This window comes from Salvia miltiorrhiza, chromosome 1, assembly GCF_028751815.1.
Source record: "Salvia miltiorrhiza cultivar Shanhuang (shh) chromosome 1, IMPLAD_Smil_shh, whole genome shotgun sequence".
Classification (NCBI taxonomy): Eukaryota; Viridiplantae; Streptophyta; class Magnoliopsida; order Lamiales; family Lamiaceae; genus Salvia; species Salvia miltiorrhiza.
This window is the reverse complement of record NC_080387.1, coordinates 72,016,452-72,038,977: the sequence shown is the minus strand read 5'-3', so window position 1 is coordinate 72,038,977 and position 22,526 is coordinate 72,016,452. Positions and strand designations below refer to the sequence as shown.

The 22,526-nt window shown below is 35.5% G+C and overlaps 2 protein-coding genes across 2 annotated transcripts; one reads left to right on the top strand and one right to left on the bottom strand.

Annotated features, from left to right (window-relative positions):
- The first annotated feature begins 8,701 nt into the window (after positions 1-8,701).
- Positions 8,702-10,186, top strand: LOC131005859 (glucan endo-1,3-beta-glucosidase 13-like). The gene has a single exon (XM_057932960.1). It carries the CDS (start codon positions 8,730-8,732, stop codon positions 9,909-9,911), a length of 1,182 nt encoding a protein of 393 aa, XP_057788943.1. The 5' UTR covers positions 8,702-8,729; the 3' UTR covers positions 9,912-10,186.
- A 7,679-nt stretch (positions 10,187-17,865) lies between these two features.
- LOC131005858 (probable sugar phosphate/phosphate translocator At3g11320) lies at positions 17,866-21,261 on the bottom strand. Its single transcript, XM_057932959.1, has 4 exons — positions 20,249-21,261; positions 19,713-19,816; positions 19,365-19,593; positions 17,866-18,350 (listed from the first exon to the last, which is right to left on the bottom strand). The coding sequence occupies exons 1-4, from the start codon at positions 20,696-20,698 to the stop codon at positions 18,204-18,206; spliced, it is 930 nt and encodes a 309-aa protein (XP_057788942.1). The 5' UTR covers positions 20,699-21,261; the 3' UTR covers positions 17,866-18,203.
- Between the last annotated feature and the right edge of the window lie 1,265 nt (positions 21,262-22,526).

Sequence of the window (22,526 nt, the reverse complement as noted above, 5' to 3'; positions counted from 1 at the left end):
TTTCGGTTTTTTTTCCGAAAATTTCGGTTTTTTCGGTTTTTTTTCGAAAATTTCGGTTTTCTTCGGATTAATTCGGTTTTTCGGTTCGGTTCGGTTTTAATTATAAAAATTTCGGTTAATTCGGTTCGGTTTGTTCGGTTAATTCGGTTCGGTTCGGTTTTTTTTTTAAAACCGAACTAAAATATGGTTTGGTTTGGTTTTAGCAAAAACCGAACCATATAACCGAATGCTCACCCCTATCGATAATCATCAATTAACTACTGAGCACACTTCATCAACTACTGAAGCAATATCCGATTGATTGTTTTTTTTAGAAAAAATAAGAAATTATATTAAATCTCCATGAACAATATGCGAAAGTCAACTCGAAATGTTAGACTTCCATATCATTACATCAGTAATCGAAGTAGCAAAATTTGCTAAATTATGGGCAACTTGGTTAGTTTCTCTTGTAAGAGCATCCACAGTGGGGGTGATCTTATAGTTGACCTGATAGAGGGGGGACCACATTGGGTTAAGGAGGTTGCAGTGGGATGACATAATAGCTGACCTGATTATATTAGTTTTGAGTTTCGTATTTTTCATTTAAATTTAATTGCACAAATTTAAATAGGCGAGGCAACAGAAGACTGATTTCATCTGCTGGTTTACTTCTGGTTTCAGCTTAAAGTGGTCTTTTTCTGTCCATTCTTTCTATCCAAGATTCACTGAGTCTGCTTTGAGTTATTGTTTCTTTTTATTTTCTTGGTCAGCAGCGACAGAAAGCTTCAATCTCTTGTTACTGTGCTCACTCTGCTCGCCAGCCATCGTAGCAGCACTGATGACATTCTGAGATGCTTCATCGGCCATTTCCGAATGATTGCGTTTCTTCTTAGTGTGCTCACTCTGCTCGCCCTATAACGATCAATTCAATAAAAAAAATCAAAAATAACATTCAATGTCAATTAAAAAAGTAATATAAATGATACCTGGTGAATCATAAAAGGATGGGTATCTATTTAATCGGTGAATTATTGGGGAATCGTGAATTGTACCTAGTTTTGATCGGAGAAGACAAAAGAGAGTAATCGGAATTTTTGAGCACGAGAGTAAAGTTGCTGCTTGATAATAAAAGATAACGTAGTCTTACAACGTGTGCATGCACGAGTATTTATAGAGGAATACAAGCTAAGGATAAGAAAGTAATTTCGCTCCCCGAACACGCTCCTCGCATGGACGGGGGCAAAATAGTAAATTTCTATCTAAGAACATGCACTCCGCGTGGTCAGGGGCAAAAAGGTAGATTCACTGGTGAGGTGGACGATTCCTCTGGCGCAAGCCTTCCCTCTGGCAAGGACCTTTCCTCTGGTTAAGTATTATTCCTCTGGCAAGTATGATTCCTCTAGCGAGTGTGACTCCTCTGATGAAAGCCATTTCGCTGCTCCCCGTGATTCCCCTGGTAAAGTCATTCCTCTGTTCCGCATATATTACTCCTCATCAATACCCTTACTTTCATATCAACTTCTTCAATCGGCTTTATCATCTCATCGTCAGCCATTAGAGTGGAGCGGAGAGAGATCGAGAGAAGGTAGAGTAGAGTCGAGCGGTTTATATAAAATTTAATTGATAACTGAATTTTTTGATAACTGAATTATTATTATTATTATTATTTTGATAAACCAACAGTATTAAGTGAATTTGGGCGCGCTAACATACGCACATGCGCATTAAACATTGATTACTTCTAAGCCCATGTTTGGTTAAATGTTTTTGAAGATTGGAAAGAGAATCAATTAATTAATCCATTTCTTATTGTTTAGTTTGGATAATAAGGTAATCATTACCCTTATTTGGAGGTAATTCAATCACCCAATTTGTTACCTCTCAAAATAGAGGGGAAACAGAAGAAAGATAACCCCTTACTAATGATTCATTTCCATTGATAAACCAAACACTCAATAAAATTAATGTTTATTGTTACTATTTCACTCCTTTATTTGATTCCATTCCATTTTCATTCCTCTACTCGAACCAAACGACCACTAAACCCCCAAACTGCTCCTTCCTCATCAACCTCTGCCCCTACAATATCTTCAAAATCAACTCCAAATTCCGGTCGGATTCGTTCTATTTCAGGAGCATCCGTTCAAAAAAAAAAAGAAAAAACAGAAGAAGCAGAAGAGAAGAAGAAGATTGGAAGATGATAAAAAATTAAGGATTAATTCTTAAATATTTTTTTATATTATTATTGCACTTATTAATTTGGAAAAATGAAATAATTAGATAATTCTATTCGCCTTTAATTTTGCTCCTGTTTTTATAGCATCTTATATTTAAAATAAATAATAAAATGTATCTGTAAATGTACTGTTTTATCTGTACCCCTAAATTAAATTTGCCTAAAGATTTGGATAATTAATAACACAAAAAAATGCGCATACGGCATAATAACTCTCTATAAATTTGAAGTAGAAAGCCCAACGTCAATATTTCAAATCCCCCTTCAACAAAGCCCAACATGATTTAAAACTGGTTTTTGCATTTGGCTTCCGAAATTGACACTTGTTTTTTTAAGGGTTAATTTGTTTTAAATCCACAAATTTTACACAATTTTTGGTTTTCTCCAAAACAAATAAAAAAGTGTTTTAAATACACAAACTTTCATGTATTTAAAACAAATTTTTATTTATTTTGGAAAAAATCAAAAACTGTGTAAAGTTTATGTATTACATGTCAACATCCTTGCAATTGCAGCAACTATCACGTGGGGCCAGCCCGGCCCGAACCCACCGGGCTTTCGACTTTTACCGACCCAAAATCAGATACGGCTGCAAAAGGGAGCGAGTATACAAACCACCATTTGTCATAACTAAAAAAAAAGTATACAAACCACCATAACAGCTGCAGAAGAAATTCCGATGAAGTATTTCATTTTGACGTTGTTGCTGATTACGCATCAAGTTAATTTCTCAATATGTGTGAGAAAACCCTTCTCCGCCAATGATGTTTCTTTCTCGGATAGGATTCCAAATGCGCCGCCGCCGCCGCCGCCGCCGCCGTCTTTTCCAGAAACCAAGAGAGGCATTACTGGTGGGCCACCCCTTCCTCCTTCCATGGGGAGAATATTTCCACAATCGGATCCACCACCTAAGCCAACGGTGGGATCTTGTAAACCCGATTGTAAGTAGTCTCCATTGTCAAATGTTACTGCTGCACACCTGCATGCATCCATTTTCATCTTTGTAACAGGACATGTTTGTTTCTCTCAATAATTCTGTTACATCACTCGCTGTGTTTGATGATGATTGTCGTGTTTTATATGAAAGCTTGATGTGGCAAGTTTGATTTGCTCATTAATTTATTCCCTCTCAAAAAACGCCATGTTCTCGTTGTGTGTTTAGCCAATTGAGGAGACTGTGTGTGAATGGTGGAACAGAGGGCGGTGGTCGCGTGTTGTGATTTTCGAAGGGTAATATAGTAATTTCACACATATAAAAATATTTAGGATTAATTTCCATATTCTTGCTTCTTCCCTCTCTCAATCGCCGGCACTGTGTCCCGACTTCGTCTGATTGGCTTCGCCGCGCCGCTGATTGGCTTTGCTTTTCGCCGGCAATATATATAGTAATTATGTATACAGTATTCTGTGTATTCTACACCTTTTTTCTTATACGTATTTTTATACGGGCATGGTGGGTACCAGGGCCGGTCCTGTACCTCATAGGGCCCTAAGCAAAAAATGAAAAATGGGCCCTTATAATTTTTTATTTTTTATTTTTTTATCGAACAAAACAACAATAATATATTAACATAAACTTTTTCAACCAATTATTCAAAAGTGTTTTCAATCAAAAGAGAAGAAAAAATAAGTTAGTAAGAATTCAACATTAACGATATGATCTAAATGAAGAAAGTAATTTTCATAAGACGAAGCTATGTAAATAACCTTATAATATGGTTCACCATATATAGCAACAGCATTGAATGCAATCTGTCCCCACAATATTTAACCAAAACACAATTTTTTGTATATCTAGCAAGGATAAAAAGGACAAAAATATTAGAATTTGAGAAAAAATAAATAATATGAAATATTGATAGAACATACAATAAAAATAAGTTCAAAATAGGGATAAATTTCTTACTTTATCTAAATACAACATGTCTTGCAGTTTTAGAGGCAAATGTATTTATCAAGTTTGTGTAATCTAACTGATCAACCAATTTTCTTTCAATTGATAACATAGCCAACTCATTCAACCAGTCTTGCGACATAATTGATCGTAGATAAGCCTATTGATTCACTTTTTTTAGAATGCCTTTTCAGTTACTGCATATATTTTTGGAATACTATTTGTTAAACAAAAATAATTTTTATATATATACAGAGTATAAAAAAATTGGGCCCCCAAAAATTTGAGGCCCTATGCAGCAGCATGTTGAGCATGCCCTCAAGTACAGGCCTGGTGGGGACAGGACAGGAGCTTGGTCTCTCCAAATCCTGATACATTTGAATATTGGGAGTATATATTACTGAAAGGGTTAATTGTAGTTTATGGCCGAACTTTGGAGTCATTTGTAAATATGGCCCGAACTTTAAAAAATATAAAAAATAGCCTAAATTTTAAAATTATTTGCAAAAGTGGCCCGAACTTTAAAAAATATAAAAAATAGCCTAAACTTTAAAATTATTTGCAAAAATGGCCCGAACTTTAAAAAATACAAAAAAATAGACTGAACTTTGAAATCATTTGTAAAAATGGCCTGAACTTAATTTGGAGTCATTTGTAAAAATGACATTAACTTTAAAAAATACAAAAAAATGGCGTGAACTTTGAAGTCATTTGTAAAAACGGCATGAACTTTATTAATACAAAAAATGACTCAATTTTTATCAAATGTTTAAAAAGGGAATGAGCTTACACTTTCGGAATCGAATTATGACAACGTGGAAAGTCTGACATTGACGTGAAAATTATAAATTCACTTGGAATATTTATAATAAAGTATGATAATTAATTCTCTTATCATAAGAATTTTAACATCGTACGAATAATTTTTCTCTCCTAAAATATTATTGTCAACACGAATTTTTTAAACTTCGAATACATAAAATTCATATTACGCACAGACAGAATTTTCACATACTTTTCAGGTCATTTTAGATTTTGTATTATGAAAGATAGAGTCATTTTAGATTTTTTAAAATTCAGGTCATTTTTACAAATCTTCATAATTTAAATTATTTTTTGTATTTTTTTTAAAGTTCATACCATTTTTACAAATTTTCAAAATTCAAATTATTTTTGTATTTTTTTTTAAATTCGTGTTATTTTTAAAAATGATATCAAAGTTCATGTCATTTTTCGGATTTTTAAAAGTTTATATCATTTTTACAAATGACTTTAAAGTTCAGGCCATTTTTACAAATGACTACATATTGAATGTTTCTAAGTTGAGTTTATATTGCTTTGAGGTTATATTTTTTTTTTAGGGATGCAGCTGCACCCCCATGCTCCAAGGTGGATCCGCCACTGCATATTGCGCCGCCTATCCAAACATAATAACGCGAACTACATATACAGGGAGACAAACAGTCTCTAATTACTATAGTTTAAATGATAATATGAAATTAAATAATATGCTTATCACACAAAACAACATAGAATCTCTACAAATAAAATTTATTAATCCAATTAAAATTTTATTATCTAATCAAAATATGGGTTAACCAATTTATATTGATATAATGTGTGTTTATTATATCAACTTTAATTTTGTCAAGTCATTTTTTATTTGGGTGAAATTAAAATTCATGGTAAATTCTGAAATTGACTAAAGTTTATGTATTAGCATTACAACTTTATAGAATTGGAAAAATATCAAAATTCACTAATAATTTGTGAATTTACAGCCAATTAACGTTTCAAAAAATATATTGTAAAATATTGATCTATAAAAAATAATTAAAGGTTCCAAAAACTCTTTCTACACTAATAGAAAATTTGAAAGAAAAATATCTAGGTATTGTGGTGAAAACTTTAAAATGATAATAGTGTCATTAGATAAAAAAGCGTTTGTCAAAATCTTGATCATTCATTTGATAAGGCTTCAACTATAAAATAATTTCATCTTCATACTACATCCGAAAATAAGAAATTACAAATTTAAATAACACAATTTACTTCAAACTAAACTTCATTAATTTTAAAAAAATAATGAAAAAATAAAAAAAGATTTCAAATGATATCTTTTTAAAAAAATTACATCCATGAATACACGCACGAATACACATTTAAATTTACATGCTATCATTGTCATCAAAAATAAAAACATATCCTTTAAAAAAATTACATAAATAAAAAATGGGGGTTTTCAATAGTTAATTTTTTGTATTAGTAGAGATTCAAGACACAGAGCATTACATTTATGGTGCAGACTTATCTGAAGAACCGGTCGACGAGAAACCCGTTGACGAAGAATCGATCGATGAGGATCTAACAGACGAGCCACCTGAAATGGGCACAGGAATAGCATTGTCGTCTTGGTCGACACTGGGCGAGCCAACAGAACGAGTGGGCGACGAACCGACAGATGAACGCGAAATGGACAGAGCAACTGGACCTTGGTTGACACTGGGCGAGCCATCGGAAGAACCAGGAGACCCGGTCTCAACGGACATCGGAACAGGGTCGTCGACACTGGGCGGCGAGCCAAGGGGAGAACCAGTCCTAGACCCGGTTTTATTCATAGGAGTCGCGTAGTCAACTTTATCAGCATCTTTTTCCTTGAGGATATCCCAGTACCTCTGAAACGTGTATTTATTTCAAATTATGCATTAACTTTAAACTAAGGGGAGTGTATTTGTTCAGGAATTCTGTAGATTTTTAAAATCTCTGGATTTTAAAAATTTACAGATTTCACACAGATTCTTCATGTATTTTGGAATTCTAAATATGAATCAGCACAGATTTTGAACGGATTTTAACAAGAATTTGACGTGATTTTTACGGATTTGAAACCAAAAATCCCAGCGCTCGTTGGCTTTAAGTGAGCGCTGGACCCAGCGCCCAGCGATCGCTGGGTGCCAGCGACCGCTGGCTTCATAAGATTTAATATCCAACGATCGTTGGTTAGACTGCTGTCAACTATAGCCTCTTTCGCTGAAGCCGGAAACAAGAATTGTTTATAAACAAATATTCATCAAAATTACCAAGTACAAAAGGTGATGCATTTGTGTCTGTGTACTTGACAACAATTTCCAATTTACGAACACGAACAGGTCGTATTGCAATAAATTATTGGTAAATTAGATTAGAAATTAATTTAGGGGGACATCTCATAGTGGACTTTAATTAGCAGAATTAGGGATCAAACCATAAATACTTCGCGCAGCGGTCGCTGGAGCCCAGCCAGCGCTGGCTTCTTCAAGCCGCTGCCGCTGGAGCCTAGCCGACGCTGAAATTTAAAGATTTCCGAATTCTCCTAGTTTGAGGCCGGATTTATTCATGTGTATTTTTTGAATGAAATCAATAAAAATCAGTTCAATATTAAAATCCATAGATACATTTGAAAGATGAATAGGAGACTAAAGGTTAGCTTAGATTTTACAAATTGGTAATACTTGAGCACATAGCAGCAAGAATTAAAATTAATTCAAGTGAAATTAATTACTAAATCCAACCCAAGATGCTACCTTTTTCGCAAAACCCATCACCATCACCACCTACTAAACCCATCACCATCATTCCCAAAATAACTACAACGCTACTGCTGTATTTCTTCATCATTCTCTCTTTCTCTCAAAATCCATATATGCAATTTCTTATATAATGTGGATGGTGATTCCATGGTCGAGCATTTTCGGCCAACCAAACCAAACATCCGGAGTGAATGGAGCGAGTCGTTTTTACAAAAAACATATATACACAAGGAAATACTTAGCAGTTAGCCCTATATTCATTTATGAGGACAGTAATAACTAATAAGTAGGTTAATTAGTACTCCCTTCGTCCCATGAAGCATGACTCATTTCTTTTCAGCACAGAAATTAAGAAATTTGTATTTTGCGTGTTAAGTGTGATATGTGAAAAAGTTAAAATATGAATAAAGGATAAATTTGTTGTCATTTTTAGAAACAAGTCAAGCTTCGTGGGACAAACCAAAAATGAAATTGGGTCATGCTTAGTGGGATAAATTTGATTATTGTTTTGTACCAGTTGGAATCCAAAAATTACATTAATTATACGTGGAATCCAATGTATCAAATGATGAAACGGTGGTAAGTGATAATAATTTCCCTATGGCTATGGTACAGGATTTGCTCCAAATTCACAAAAAAAAAAAAGAATCAAATGGATCAAACTAGTGAACTTCTCTGAACAATCACAGTGTTCAAAACCCAAGCAGAAAATCATCACAAACTTCTCATTATTTAAACACAAGCTCCAAAATCTCAAGAATTACTTTCCAATTCGGCAACACGAGCAGAAGGCAATCATTTCTTCTTAACCAGTTTTATCAAGAATTCATCACATGCAATCTTCACTGCCGCAAACAGCTTTTTGTGTTATTGAAGCAGATAGAGAGATTTTTGGATATTCTGTTTATACAAAAAAAAAAAAAAAAGTAAATTTATATAACTGCAAAATAGCGGTTAGCGTGCTGTTGGAGGGAGTATATATATGACTGCAAAATAGCGGTTAAACCCGCCATTGATCACCTCTAAACCCCCAAACACACACGCGAAAATGCCTTCTCTCCACCTCATCACTTCCATCCTCCTCCTCCTTTCCGCCGCCGCCGCCGCCACCACCATAGGCGTCACGTACAACCCCTCCGCCCCCAACCTCCCCCCGCCTGAACGCGTAGTCTCCACGCTCCAATCCCTCCGTATCTCCGCCGTCCGCCTCCTCGATCCGTCCCCCGCCGCCGTCCGCGCCTTCGCCTACACCAACATCACCCTCCTCCTCACCGTCCCCAACCACCTCATCCCCTCCTTCGCCGCCAATCGCTCCGCCGCCGCCCTCTGGCTCCGCTCGCACGTCCTCCCCTACCACCCCCGCACTCGCATCTCCCTGATCTCCGCCGGCTCCGACGTCATCACCACCACCTCCGCCGCCTCCGATCCCACCGCCGACCCCTCCACCACCCTCCTCCCGGCCATACGCAACCTCCGCCTCGCCCTATTCGACCTCGGCATCCGCACCATCTCCGTCTCCACCACCTTCTCCTTCATCGACATCATGACGACGTCGTTTCCCCCTTCCACCGCCGAATTCCAGGAGCCGATCGGATCTCTCGTCGTCCGCCCCTTGCTCCAGTTCCTCGACGAAACCAACTCCTCCTTCCTCATCAACCTCTACCCCTACAACATCTTCAAAATCAACTCCGAAATTCCGGTCGGATTCGTTCTATTTCAGGAGCATCCGTTCAATTTCCGCGACGACGTGGTCACCGGAGTGAGATACCGGAACTTGTTCGACATGATGGTCGACGCTATCGTCGCCGCCATGGCGGTGTCAGGGCAGGAGAATGTGCCGTTGATCGTGACGGAGACCGGGTGGCCGAGCGAGCCGGAGGCGCAGGACGCCGGAAACTACGCCGAGATGTACCTGAGAGGGCTACTGAGGCATCTGCGATCTGGATTGGGAACGCCTCTGAGGAAGGAAGGGGCGGCGGAGGCGTATGTCTACGAGCTGTTTGATGAGAAGAGTACCTTCAACAATACGAATGGTACAAACAGTGATGCGTCGATGAGTGGCCGCGCCGCCGGAGGGAAACAATGGGGGATCATGTACCCTAACATGACGATGAAGTACAGGGTCCATTTCTCCGATGCGCCGCGGAATCTTGATAAAAGGTTCGATCGCCTGATTAATCTAGCTTGCCTTCTGCTCGTGTTGCTGAATCGGAAAGTAATGAGAAGTTAGTGACGATTTTCTGTTTGGGTTTGATTCATTTGATTCTTTTCTTTTTGGGGGGGAATTTGGATTGCTGTTAGAATGATGAGCTGCCAATGAGATTTGCTTTACCAGCTTGAGATTCTTATCATATCTCTGCATTATTTCTGTGAATTTCTATGCATTCTATTAATTGATCAAGAAATTGGATAAGATGCCTACATTTTGATAATAGTTTTGATGGGAATCTGGTAGATTCTGTTCTAGTCATTGATTTGAATTTAGTTTCAATTTAATGCATCATTTGAAATATTCAAGTCTTCAGTTTCAAGATTGCTTGTATGTATGACTTGCTTTTAGAGAAAGTGGTTGGATATTTAATTTATAGTATTGCTTTTTGCACTATTTTACTCTTTGAGTAGTCATGTTTGAACATGGATGAACTAAAGGTTACTGCAAAACTCTGTTTTAGGGTAAAATTAAGGGAGTTCAGACTTTAACTAGCTTTTTCTAGTGTAGATTTAGAGTGAATAAAACTATGATTGCCATATTTATGAGAGAGAGAGAGAGAGAGAATAATTTGAAAGACAAAAGTAATAATTCCTTCTTTCCAAAATATAAAATGTTTTAAGCTTTTGGTCCTGCTCCAAAATATAAGATTTTAATTATCTCTCTTCCCCTATTAAATTTTCTACATTTCAATCAGTTTACTATATAATTGGAAAGTAACCCCCATTTTGCAATATGTATCATAATTAAGGATATGAATTCTAATAGATAATGTTCATTAATTACTTGGAACAACTAAAGGATCTGATTAGAACAGCTACCAACTCAAAAGCAGACGAGATTGGATCCATGGCAAGAATGAGACAATTGAACCCCAATGAAATATGCAAGGCCACAAATTTATAGAACTTTGATTTCTTTTCACTAATTGATTATCTCAAAAGAATTATAATAACATGTAGCGTTGTCGAGTTGAGGAAAGAATATAATACAGTGATAAAAAAAAGGATCTGATTTAGTAACCGAGACCGAATGCAATAAAAACTCCTACACAGCTATTGAGGTGTTGGTTTGTTGGTATAGTTTATTTGGTACGCTTCTTGGCTTCACTGTACAGGATAACGCCCAAGACTGTCAGTGAATATCCAAGCATTCCAGTGACATAGACGGGGTTCTTGAAAATTAATATGGAGACTGAAATTGTACCTATCCAAGTAAAATATATCTCCCACAACCACACAGTCAAAACTCTTAAAGAGACTAATAATGAAACTCGTGCAGAAAAATAAAGAACACAAGAACACCAACAATGGTTACCCAGTTCGGTGATAAAACACCTACGTCTAGGGGGCCACGCCCAGTTCAAATAGTTCACTAGAGATGATAAGATATACAAAGGACTTACACGCGAAGACTCGATCTTTCTAGCCTCTATATCTTCCCAAACCTTCTCCTACGTGAACTATGCAGAGTAAGATAAAACTTACTTCCTTAACGTGATTGCTGCTCAATCCACGCTGAAAAGCACGAACGGTATGCTCTAAGAAGATGCACGAAACACTCTCTGAATATACTGAGAATAATAATAATTGCAGCAGCCGTGTAGGTCCTCTTTGATAGACATATATAGATGCAAACCCTAGATGTTAAAGAGTATTTTAAAAGGGGAAAAGATAAATAAATTTAAGTATTATATTAATGAGAGAGTTGGAAAGGGAGAGAGAAAATCTCATATTGTGAAACAAAATACAAAACAATGATATTTTATAAAATATTTTCATATAAACCAAAAGCAAAGTCATATAATTCAATAAATCAAAACTAGAACAAAATTCCTTGGAAGATTGTAAGCTGATTAATTTATATTGTAATATCGAATATTTAATCATACCTGCTAGTGCTAGAAATTGAGATACTTTATATATATATATATATATATATATATATATATATGGCTAAAATAAGAGCATTTCTTAAGATAGAAAAATAAGAAGTTAAAGAAAAAGAAAAAAAAAGATGTATAACTTATAAATAAACCTTCAATTTTATTCTAACCACAAAATTGCCATTCAATTTTGAAATTGATTTGAAATTGAAAAATCCCTTTTTAATATAACTAGCATTTTCACTCGTGCGACACACGAAAAATATTTTTATATTTTATTATATATATAAAATTGATTATCATTTGATTATTATATAAAAATTCAAAATATAGTTAAAAATGTAATTTAAAATAAATATATTTTAGTTTAATATAAAAATAATAAAGAATAATTCATATTAATAAAAATGATATTGTGACAAAAAAAAAACAATATAAGTTAAAAGATAATTGAAAAAAAAATTATTCAAAAAAAAAGAGGAGAGAGGAGAGAGAATTTTCTTTAAGTTTTAATCTTTAAATAAATATACTTTTTATATTTTAAATCCAATATTCACGTAACATATATCAAATTAAAGTTCTTGTCATGATCTTAATTTGATATGCATATCAAATATTTTATAATTAGTCGAATTTCATGATTTTATAAAAGAAATAATTTAGAAAAACAGGAAATTAAAGAAGAAGAAAAAAAAGATGTATAGCTTATAAATAAACCTTCAATTTTATTCTAATTAACTACAAAATTACCACTCAATTTTGAAATTAATTTGAAATCAATTTGAAATTGAAAACTCCATTTTTAATATAGATATAGATATATATTATGGATTAACTTCGTGGATATATAAAAAAAAAATTATATATTATTCGATGGTAGTTAGTAAAATAAATAAAACTTATAGATATTAGAACCCCTAGAAGTTACAGCCATTAACACAAGTTAGGGTTTGTTGTTGCAGCAATCTCCCCCTAGAAGTCCCGAGTAGGGCTGGAAGTTCCCTGTCGTGTCGCGAAAAAAATCTTGGGTAGGGCTGGAAACTCGCTGCACTAAACCCAATCAGGGCTGAAGAATCGAACAGAGCTGGAGACTCCCTCCGAGCAGACCAAACAGAGCTGATAGTCCCGCAGAGAAGACTCCAGACAGAGCTGAAAAAATCCCATCACGCAAACCCGAACAGAGCTGGAGAACTGCAATAGAGACTCGAGTAGAGCTATGCACTAAATGACCCGATCAGGGCTGAAGAACCGAACAGAGCTGGAGACTCTCTCCGAGCACACCAAACAGAGCTGAAAAACCCGCGGAGAGGACTCCGGGAAAAGCTGGAAAAATCCCCTCGGTGGCAAAGCTGGGCTCCTAACCCTAAAGCCCACGAAACAGAGAAGTGAAGCCCAACTCGGTGGAAAAGCTGCGCTCTCGGCAAGACTGGCTATGGTAGCGCTATACTCTGGCAGGTCTGGCTCTGGAAGCTCTGCACTCTGGCAGGGCTGCATTTTGGTAAGTCTGACTCTAGAAGCGCTGCACTCTGGAAGGGCTGGTAGCACTGCACTCTGGCAGGGCTATCTGGTAGCGCTGCACTCTGGCAGAGCTGCCTCTAAGCTGCGCGGAAACTTCTGGTATCTTTGACTGTGCAGGCGCTTCTCGACTGCGCTGGCTCTTCGTATTCATTTGTTATCCCAAGTCTTTAGTTAGATCTGCGCTGGTTAGTTTCTGTGATAATAATAATAATAACAATAATCATGTAAAATATCCTTGTATTACTAAGCACAACACTGATGGGTATTGCAGTCCTCGTCAATTTGAAATCGAAAACTCCATTTTTAATATAGTATAGATATAGATATAGATATATATTATGGGAGAATGGATCCATAGAGAATCACATATATTTTGATAATAAAGAATTAATCTTAGCCTTTGTATTTATTAGATCTAGCGGTTTAGATCATTTCCGTCAGTTATGTCATTAACTTGTCTAATTATGCAATTAATTATGTTCAAGGCTCAATCCAAAACAAATCTCTTTATTTTCGGTAGTTTTTTAACCGATATCATTGAATCTTTTTTTATTCGTCTTCCTTTTATTTTTAATGTGTTATCAGTATTTCAATATTTGTGGTTTCAATATTTCATTATTTTTAAGTGTTTGACCGAATCTTTTTAATCATTAATTCATTAATTAAAATGAATACATGTATAATATTCATTAATTAAGTGTTTGACCGAATCTTTGTCAGCAGCAGCAAGCTTCATTCTCTTGTTACTGCCAGCATCGCTGACATCTTCTTTTTCGGACCATGCGAAATCTCCAAGATTTTCTTCGTTCATTCCTTTGTCAGCAGCAGCAAGCTTCAATCTCTTGTTACTGCCAGCATCGCTGACATCATGACCTGCCTCATCCGAGTGTTGGCGTTTCTTTGAAGTAGCAGCATTGTCATCATCGGCCATTAGTCTACGTCGAAAGGAGAGAGAGAATTAAGATCGAGTGCGGAGAGAGAATTGAGAGTCTAGTGCGGAGACAGAACTAAGACTAGAGTGAAGAGCTTTATCAAAAGAAAAGAGTAGAGTGAAGAGCGTTTTATAACTTTTTTTGAGAGGGAAGAGCGTTTTATAACTGATAACTAAATTTTGAAAAGTTATTTTTTTATTATTTTTTTTACTTGAAAAAAAAAATAGTATTACACGACGACGTATCCATGGGGTGCCCCGTGCAGTTGAGGCTGATCCAGCTGTGGAGGTCAGCATCGGGTCGCCCTGTGCAGTTGAGCTGAACCCGAAGGAGAAATATCCATCGGGCTGCCCATTGCCATTGATGCTGAGCCAGGAGGCGACATATCCATGGGCAGGGCCGGTCCTGAAAAAAATTAGGCCTGGGCTAAATTATAAAAATTGGCCCTTAATATATTAGCACATCAATATATTAAAAATAAAATTTTCCATTACTTATAAAAAATGATTTCATCTAGCATTTTTACTTGCAAAATCATTTACGATATTGTTAAATCTATGTTATCTAAAATCTCTTAATAAAGATAATAGAATTAAAATGAATATAAATCCATCTTATAATTGGAGGATATAAAATGAATGACCAAGATCTTGACAAAACTTTTTTAACTAACGATTATTATTATCTATTTAAAAAAATTCCACCAAAATATCTAGATATTTTTCTTTCAAATTTTCTATTAATTTTGAAAGGTGTTTTGGAACTTTTAATTACTTTTTACTGATTTGCATTTCATAATATTTTTTTAGGCGTTAATTGACTGTAAATCCACAAACTATTAGTGAATTTTGCTATTTGTTCAACTATATAAAGTTGCAATATAAATACATAAACTTTAGCTCATTCATGAATTTGCCATGAATTTTAATTTCGTTCATACATGACAAAATTAAAGATGATATAATATATACACATTATATTAAAATAACTTATACAAAATTTATACTGAAATATACACAGTACTATATATAATGAATAATATAGCTTAATTTTAAAATTTGTATTTTGATAAAATTAACAAATACAACCTAGCAAAGATGAAATTTAAAATTTGTCATGATCAAGAATCATTACATTTTAAATTGTGTTTATTTTATTATGTTTTTTTTTATTTTATATTTTTTACTATATGGTATTATTTTTATATTTATATTTTTTATTATAACAATTTAATGCAGTTACTAAGATTAAACTTATATTTTTTCATTTTAGAACTCTTTAGCTTAATATATATATATATATATATATATATATCTCTTAAAAATAGAATTTCAAGTATGATTTACATTTATTAAATTTTTAGTACGCTTTTGTATGATTTTTATATTATTATTATTATTATTATTATTATTATTATTATTATTATTATTATTATTATTATTATTATTATTATTATCTAGAGTAGATTGATAAAAAAATTTGAAAGAAAAAATTATTTTCAAAAATAGTAAGGTGATTTTTGGCAGGAAAACATAACTTACTGTTTTTTTAAGTGATTGAGCTTTTATATATGTATATAGATATTGTCAAATCATTCAATCTCTTTAGGGACATTGACGATCTCAAATACGTTTTCAACAATTTTAAATTTGAGAAGCTCATTTTAGAACAGTCTGTTAGTAAGTAGTAGGGTTAAATGCATGTAATATCATGAACTTAGGCCGAAATCCAAATTTAGCACGGACTTCAATTTGCCCAATTTATATGGCTAACTTTACCCCGTGTCCAATTTTAACACCGTTTTTTTTCTTCTCCCAAATTGAATCCTACGTGTCAATGACGTGGCTTGCCGGAACAAGTTTCCGGCCGGCGAGCAAAACGCTGCGTTTTGCTTGCCGAATTCTACTCCTCTCCTCCAACACCTCTTCCTCTTCCCGTTGGCGAGTGCCTCTCATCCTCCATGCACGATGCACAGCTCGCGTCGCCGACTCCCCCTTTGCGACCTCCGGCGACGATTCCGACGACTGTAACGCGGCCGGTCGACGCCACCTCTCTTGTCTCTCTCGGCCGCCGCTGCCCTTTTCCCTTAAACCCTAAATCCCCAACTTCAAACACCTAAATCGCGGCCATCCAGCCACAGGCTGCCGTCCTCACCGCCGCTCTCTCTCGCCGGACAAGCAACAGCTCTGAACCACCGCTGCCTCCCCTGCTCTCGACTGGACAGCAGGAGCTCATGCCGTCTCTGACCATGCTTGTCTCTCTCTCTCTCTATCTTTATCTCTATTCGGTGCTAAAATTGAACATAGATTAAAGTTACACATTTAAATTGAACACGAAGTAAAGTTACACATTTAAATTGGACATTTTTAAGTTATATATTATGATGTGTCATTTGAAAGACACGTCATTGCCACGTAGTTCTACCGGAAAACAAATCGGTGTTAAATTTGGACACGGAGTAAAGTTAGCCATATAAATTGGGCAAATTGAAGTCCGTGCTAAATTTGGATTTCGGCCTAAGTTTATGATATTACATGCATTTAACCCTAAGTAGTAACTGGCATTGCCAGCATAATTTTACATTTCAATTTGAACTTTGAAGTTTTAATATAATATAAATTTGATAAAACAATTTGGAGTATTGCCTAATATTTTTAGTATATATAAAGTCTATAATTAATGAGATATATTTAAATTTTTGGGCCCTCAAAATTATGTTACAAAATTATCATCAAATTAATTTGAAATTGATTTTAAATTGAATTTTGAATTTTTGACAATAAATTATGTTATCTAATATTGTTTAGTATACATAAAGCCTATAATTAATGAGATATATTAAAAAAAATTGGGCCCTCAATCTTTGGGTCCCTGGGCCGTCGCCCATGACCGCCCGCCCTCAGGGCCAGCCCTGTCCATGGGGCTGCCCCGTGTTGAGGCTGAACCCGAAGTTAAAATTAAGGACCATTTCTGTAACAGTGAATTCGAATTTCAGAGAGAATTGGCAGCTCATATCATTCTAACAGCAATATCGAAATTCACAAAAAAGAAATAAAAGAATCAAATGAATCAAACTTGACAAGTTGTCAATTCAATAACAGTGCTCAAAACCCAAACAGAAAATCATCACAAACTTCTGATTATTTAAACAGAAATCTTAAGAATTACTTTCCAATTCAGCAACATTAATCAAGCGATCGCACCTTAAGTTTCAAGATTACCTGTGCGAGGAAAGTAGCAGACACATTATCGTGGAAAACCTCAGATGCGATTTCTTGGAAGACTCCTTTCATCCATTTGTGTAATTCCTGTTCCAACATAGAGTCTTCTTTTTCGGACCACGCTTTCTCTCCAAGATTTTCTTGCTCACCATCTTGCTTCTTTTCTTGGTCAGCAGCTACAGAAACCTTCAATCTCTTGTTACTGTGCTCGACATCATGACGACGTCGTTTCCACCTTCCACCGCCGAATTCCAGGAGTCGCTCGTCGTCCGCCCCTTGCTCCAATAGATAAAGTTCTTTAATTATTTGGAATAATTAAAGGATCTGATTAGAACAGCTACTAACTCAAAAGCAGACGAGATTGGATCCATGGCAAGAATGAGACAATTGAACCCTAATGAAATATGTAAGGCCACAAATTTATAGAACTTTGATTTCTTTTCACTAATTGATGATCTCAAAAGAATTATAATAACATGTAGCGTTGTCGAGTCGAGGAAAGAATACAGTGATAAAAAAAAAAAGGATCTGATTTAGTAACCGAGACCGAATGCAATAAAAACTCCTACACAGCTATTGAGGTGTTGGTTTGTTGGTACAGTTTGGAGCCCTCGCCCACGCCTTCCCGGCCAAAAAAGGGTCTTTTTCATACGCCCACAGCACAGCACCGATACTCACTGAACTTGCGTCTATCAGATGGTATCACCTTTTCATATCACAACATAGAAGGTAATGGTTTCAAAGTCTACGCGTTCCTTCATTTGGTACGCTTCTTGGCTTCACTGTACAGGATAACGCCCAAGACTGTCAGTGAATATCCAAGCATTCCAGTGACAGAGACGGGGTTCTTGAAAATTAATATGGAGACTACAACCGCCACTGCCCCTTTAGCATTTCCGAGGACCTGAAGGAACCCACAATTTCGTCAGCAACCATGGTTTCCCCATCATAATCAACAAGCAATCTAGTAATCATAAAGTGATAAATGCAACAACTATGTCATGTAAAAATATATCATGATGTTCTAACAGAGATACTTCAAAGTAATGAAAACAACATTTGTACATTACCAATCTTGTTCTCTGTGATTTTTCAATAGTATAGATAATTTAACAAGAGATTCGAAAAGATTGAGCAAATGAATCCACCAATAACGTTGTTCTACCCTAGAATACCTCAGACTAGTCAAGGCTTTTCTATACATTTGAAAGACGTTTACGAGACTTCCTCCAAATGTTTCACTGGTTGATTCCATATAGCATATTCGAGATTCACATATGCATTCCAGTGACAAACTTTTCATAGATGATCAGGTCAACATTTCATTTTTACATCAAAAGACCCTCAACATTAAACTATAGACTAACAGAAATAGCTTCCGACAGCACTGAACAGAACTAAACAGGCATACGAAGGAGTGAATATTGCCAAATGCAGATTTCTATGGATAATAAATGGATAACTCACAATGCAGAGATTTAGATTAAAGGAGTATAACTGGTACAAACCAACCTCGAGCATATTATTCTCTGGTTAAAATAAATAAATGCACAAAAATGCTGTCGACAGGATATGCACAAATTTCACACAATCACAGGACGCACATGGAGGGACATATCTTATTGTCATTTCATTCTCCTTCAAACACAGCAATTATTCCGACCCTCGCATCGACTTCCCAATTCAATTCATTTTTTTTTAAATAGGAGACTATATTAGATTTTACAAATTGGTAATACTCGAGAACAAAGATCTGTCACAAAGAACACGAGCACAAAGCAGCAAGAGTCAAAATTAATTCAAGTGAAATTACTACATTCAACCCAACAAGAGTACTTTGGCATAAGATAAGCAAAAACATTGATTTTATAACATTATCGCCACGAACTGGACTGTAGGTTTACTGGGAAAGAAGTACCTGAAGAGTGAGGGCACTGGTGTGCTTCGTGACCAGAAAATTTGTCAAATTTACAAAATATGCAAGCGCGGAATTGAACAGCAGTAACCAAATAATTCTGAAATCCTCTCTTGCTAGGGCCAATGTGATGCCAACAACATTTTCTTCCATGAGGAGTGTTACAGGAAGTAGAAGTACTACAGCTATAGGAGCCATATAGAGGAGCAGATTCATAGAATTCAGCTTTTCCCTTCAGACAGAAAGAGGACTTTCAGATTACAAAAGTAATAATATAGCACACAAGTAACTTAGCCCTATGATAAATTCACAAGAATATATAGTTTTGCCTGAGTGTAGAAATTTTTTTACCCTTCAGAAGAAAGCAAAATACCCTGAACCACTGACTTGAGTGCCCTTGCAGCTGTTGCACCAATACACATGATAAACCCGAATAAATGGAAACTAGGCTCACCCTACACCAATCAAAGAGGAAGTCAATCAGAAAAGAATTTGAGTTTCACCGGCACATAGTAAAATAGAAAACTTGGGAGCAGTGTGCCGAGGACATTAGAATACATAGTACATGAACTACTTATATGGCTTTAATACATGAACTACTTAATAAGCACCTAAAATTGATGAACATCAGTTTGCTGGAACACAAAGGAAGCCCTTTTTCCCAAAATGCAAAAGGGGGGCATTTAATCAAACACACAACCTAAATTAGCAGAACAATTCTTTAACAGGTGGATTGCAACAAATCAACCCCAAGCAGTCGCAATCAGGCTCAATTAACACAATGATATCAATCAATAGAAAAAGGTACCCGTATCAAGAGACACTGAAATACGAAAACAAACACCAAATTAAACAAACCACAATTCAATCAAAGGAAACAGACATACCCCACTCGCGATGACAACTCCAGTAACTACAGGAACCAATGTAAAATAAGTCAACCACGCTTCCCTCTTGAGCGTCATCAAGTACGCAAACACCGCAGTGAAAAACGGCGTCGTGGCGCCAATCGCCTGATTGAAGCTCACGGGCAGGTACTTGAGCGAGATGTTGCCGCTGACAACGGAAGCGCAGAAGATCAAGCTGAGCGCCGAGATCTTCATGAACTGAACCCTAGATCTTATCGTCTGCATCGGCACCATCTTCATCCACGCGATCGCGATGTAGCTGAGCAACGAGCACGCCGTCATGTGGCACATCGTCAAGAAAATCGGGTACTTGAACCCGTAATTGCTCAGCAAATACTTGTTCAGCAGCAAAACCCCAATGTTCGACGAGTACCACGACGCCACCAGCCCGATCGTGAACAGCCGCCCCTGAGATTTCGCCGCCACCATCTTCAACCGAATTCAATTCACAAAACCCCGATTGAACCGCAGAAAATTTATAATCTCCAAATCCAATCGAGTACCGACAAATTTCTACACGGATCTACTAGGGCTCAGAAAGGGGTAAACAGATGGACTAAATTGACGGGGTCTGAGTTGCATTGGTGGTGGAATCGTCAAATTCAACGGCTCAGATTCGGCACAAATCGTCAACACAGAAAAAATAATTCAAAAAGAGCTCAAAAAATCATGAAGCTTAAACCTCGCATAAATGCTTAATTGCTGAAGAGAGCAGAAAAAAAGGAGAGAAATTTCGCGTGGTGTGCGTGTTTCTGGAGGTGTGAAGATGACCGACGAAGAATTTGGTTTGGAGAGGGTTTATTAATTTGATTAATTACGAATAATTATGAACATTAATCACCAAATGGAATAATTTATAGTTTATTTAATTTTAAAAGCTTTCAAATTGGCCCCTCAAAAAAAATAAACTCGTATTGGAAGATTCGGTGAAACGTCTTCGCATGTAGACTGTCGTAACATAGTACAAAATAATTTTCCCACAAAAAACATACAAGAGAATTTGACTTAATATTTGGGGTAATTATTAATTTAATTGAGAATTAATTGTTAATTGAGGAATTGCCGGATTGGATGTGGACTTTTGAGCATACAATGACAACTTGCCAACTGCAGTTAGGCCACTACTTTTGCAGATTTTCTTTCTAATATTTTATTATGTGCTATATTTGATGGATTTTATAATATGTAGCTTTTATTATTCGTGAATAAATGTAAAATTAATGATTCCCTATTTTGCACTGCGATTATTGTCTTTTGTGGGATGATATACATATTTAAAAATTAAAATAAATAAATTTGACGTCTTGAGCACATTAGTAAAGATCCCATGTGATGATGTGATGAGTTCGAAGAAAAAGAAATGGAAATATAGAAAGAGAATACAATGGAGATCAAAAGAAAATTATTAAAGGCTATAAGAAAGGGAAACTGAAGATTCTATTTGATATTTTTGTTTCAAAAATAAATAATAGAATTATAGATGTATATTTAATTTTGAGTAGATATCATTTCAAACCTCAAACTATTCGCACTATCAATTATTTCTGAACTATTGAAAATATCTTTTTAAACCTTGAACTTCCAAAAAATTGATGTGCCTCGTCGGATGCCACGATTTATTTAGAATTATTCTTTTCTTAACCTACATTATATAAGACGACGCCATTATTATATGCCTTATTAATTGAAAATTTAAAGCATAAAAAATGGATGAATCGTATAATTGATACAAAATTGATAGCTCAAAATTTAAAAAGCTATTTTCGATAATTCAGAATATAAATTGACATTTGTCACGACAGAAATGGAGAGAGAGACCTTGTGATTTCTTGAGGATGGGTGATTTGCCATGGTTGGTTGACTAGATGAATTAATTTTTTTTTTAATTAAATTGATAAGATGAGGGTCGACCGCCCCATCAAATGGTCATTGTTATTTAGACTTAGAGGATATTGAACCATGATCACTCACAATAATTTAAAAAAAAACGATCTTAATAATTAAATATAAAAATATATTGTTTAAAGTTTGAGGCCCAAAATCTTGATGCACTGGAGCATCGCCTAGGCCCATCAGGGCTGGCCTTGAGAATACTCATTTGTTGTATTCCCATAAATAAATAAATAAAAAGTACTCTTTTCGTTCATGAAAAAATATCATAATATGTAATATATCATAATATGTCATATGTCCACAAAAAAATATCATAATCTTTAATATAATAATTTATGAATTCCTTTCTCCACTCATTAACTTG

Coding starts and splice junctions, on each gene's coding strand:
- LOC131005859 (XM_057932960.1), top strand. CDS start 8,730: ATGCCTTCTCTCCACCTCATCACTTCCATCCTCCTCCTCCTTTCCGCC.
- LOC131005858 (XM_057932959.1), bottom strand. CDS start 20,698: ATGGTGGCGGCGAAATCTCAGGGGCGGCTGTTCACGATCGGGCTGGTG. Junction 19,817..20,248: donor GAGTTGTCATCGCGAGTGGG/GTATGTCTGTTT, acceptor TGATTGGTGTAG/GGTGAGCCTAGTTTCCATTT. Junction 18,351..19,364: donor CCAGTGCCCTCACTCTTCAG/GTACTTCTTTCC, acceptor GGGTTCCTTCAG/GTCCTCGGAAATGCTAAAGG.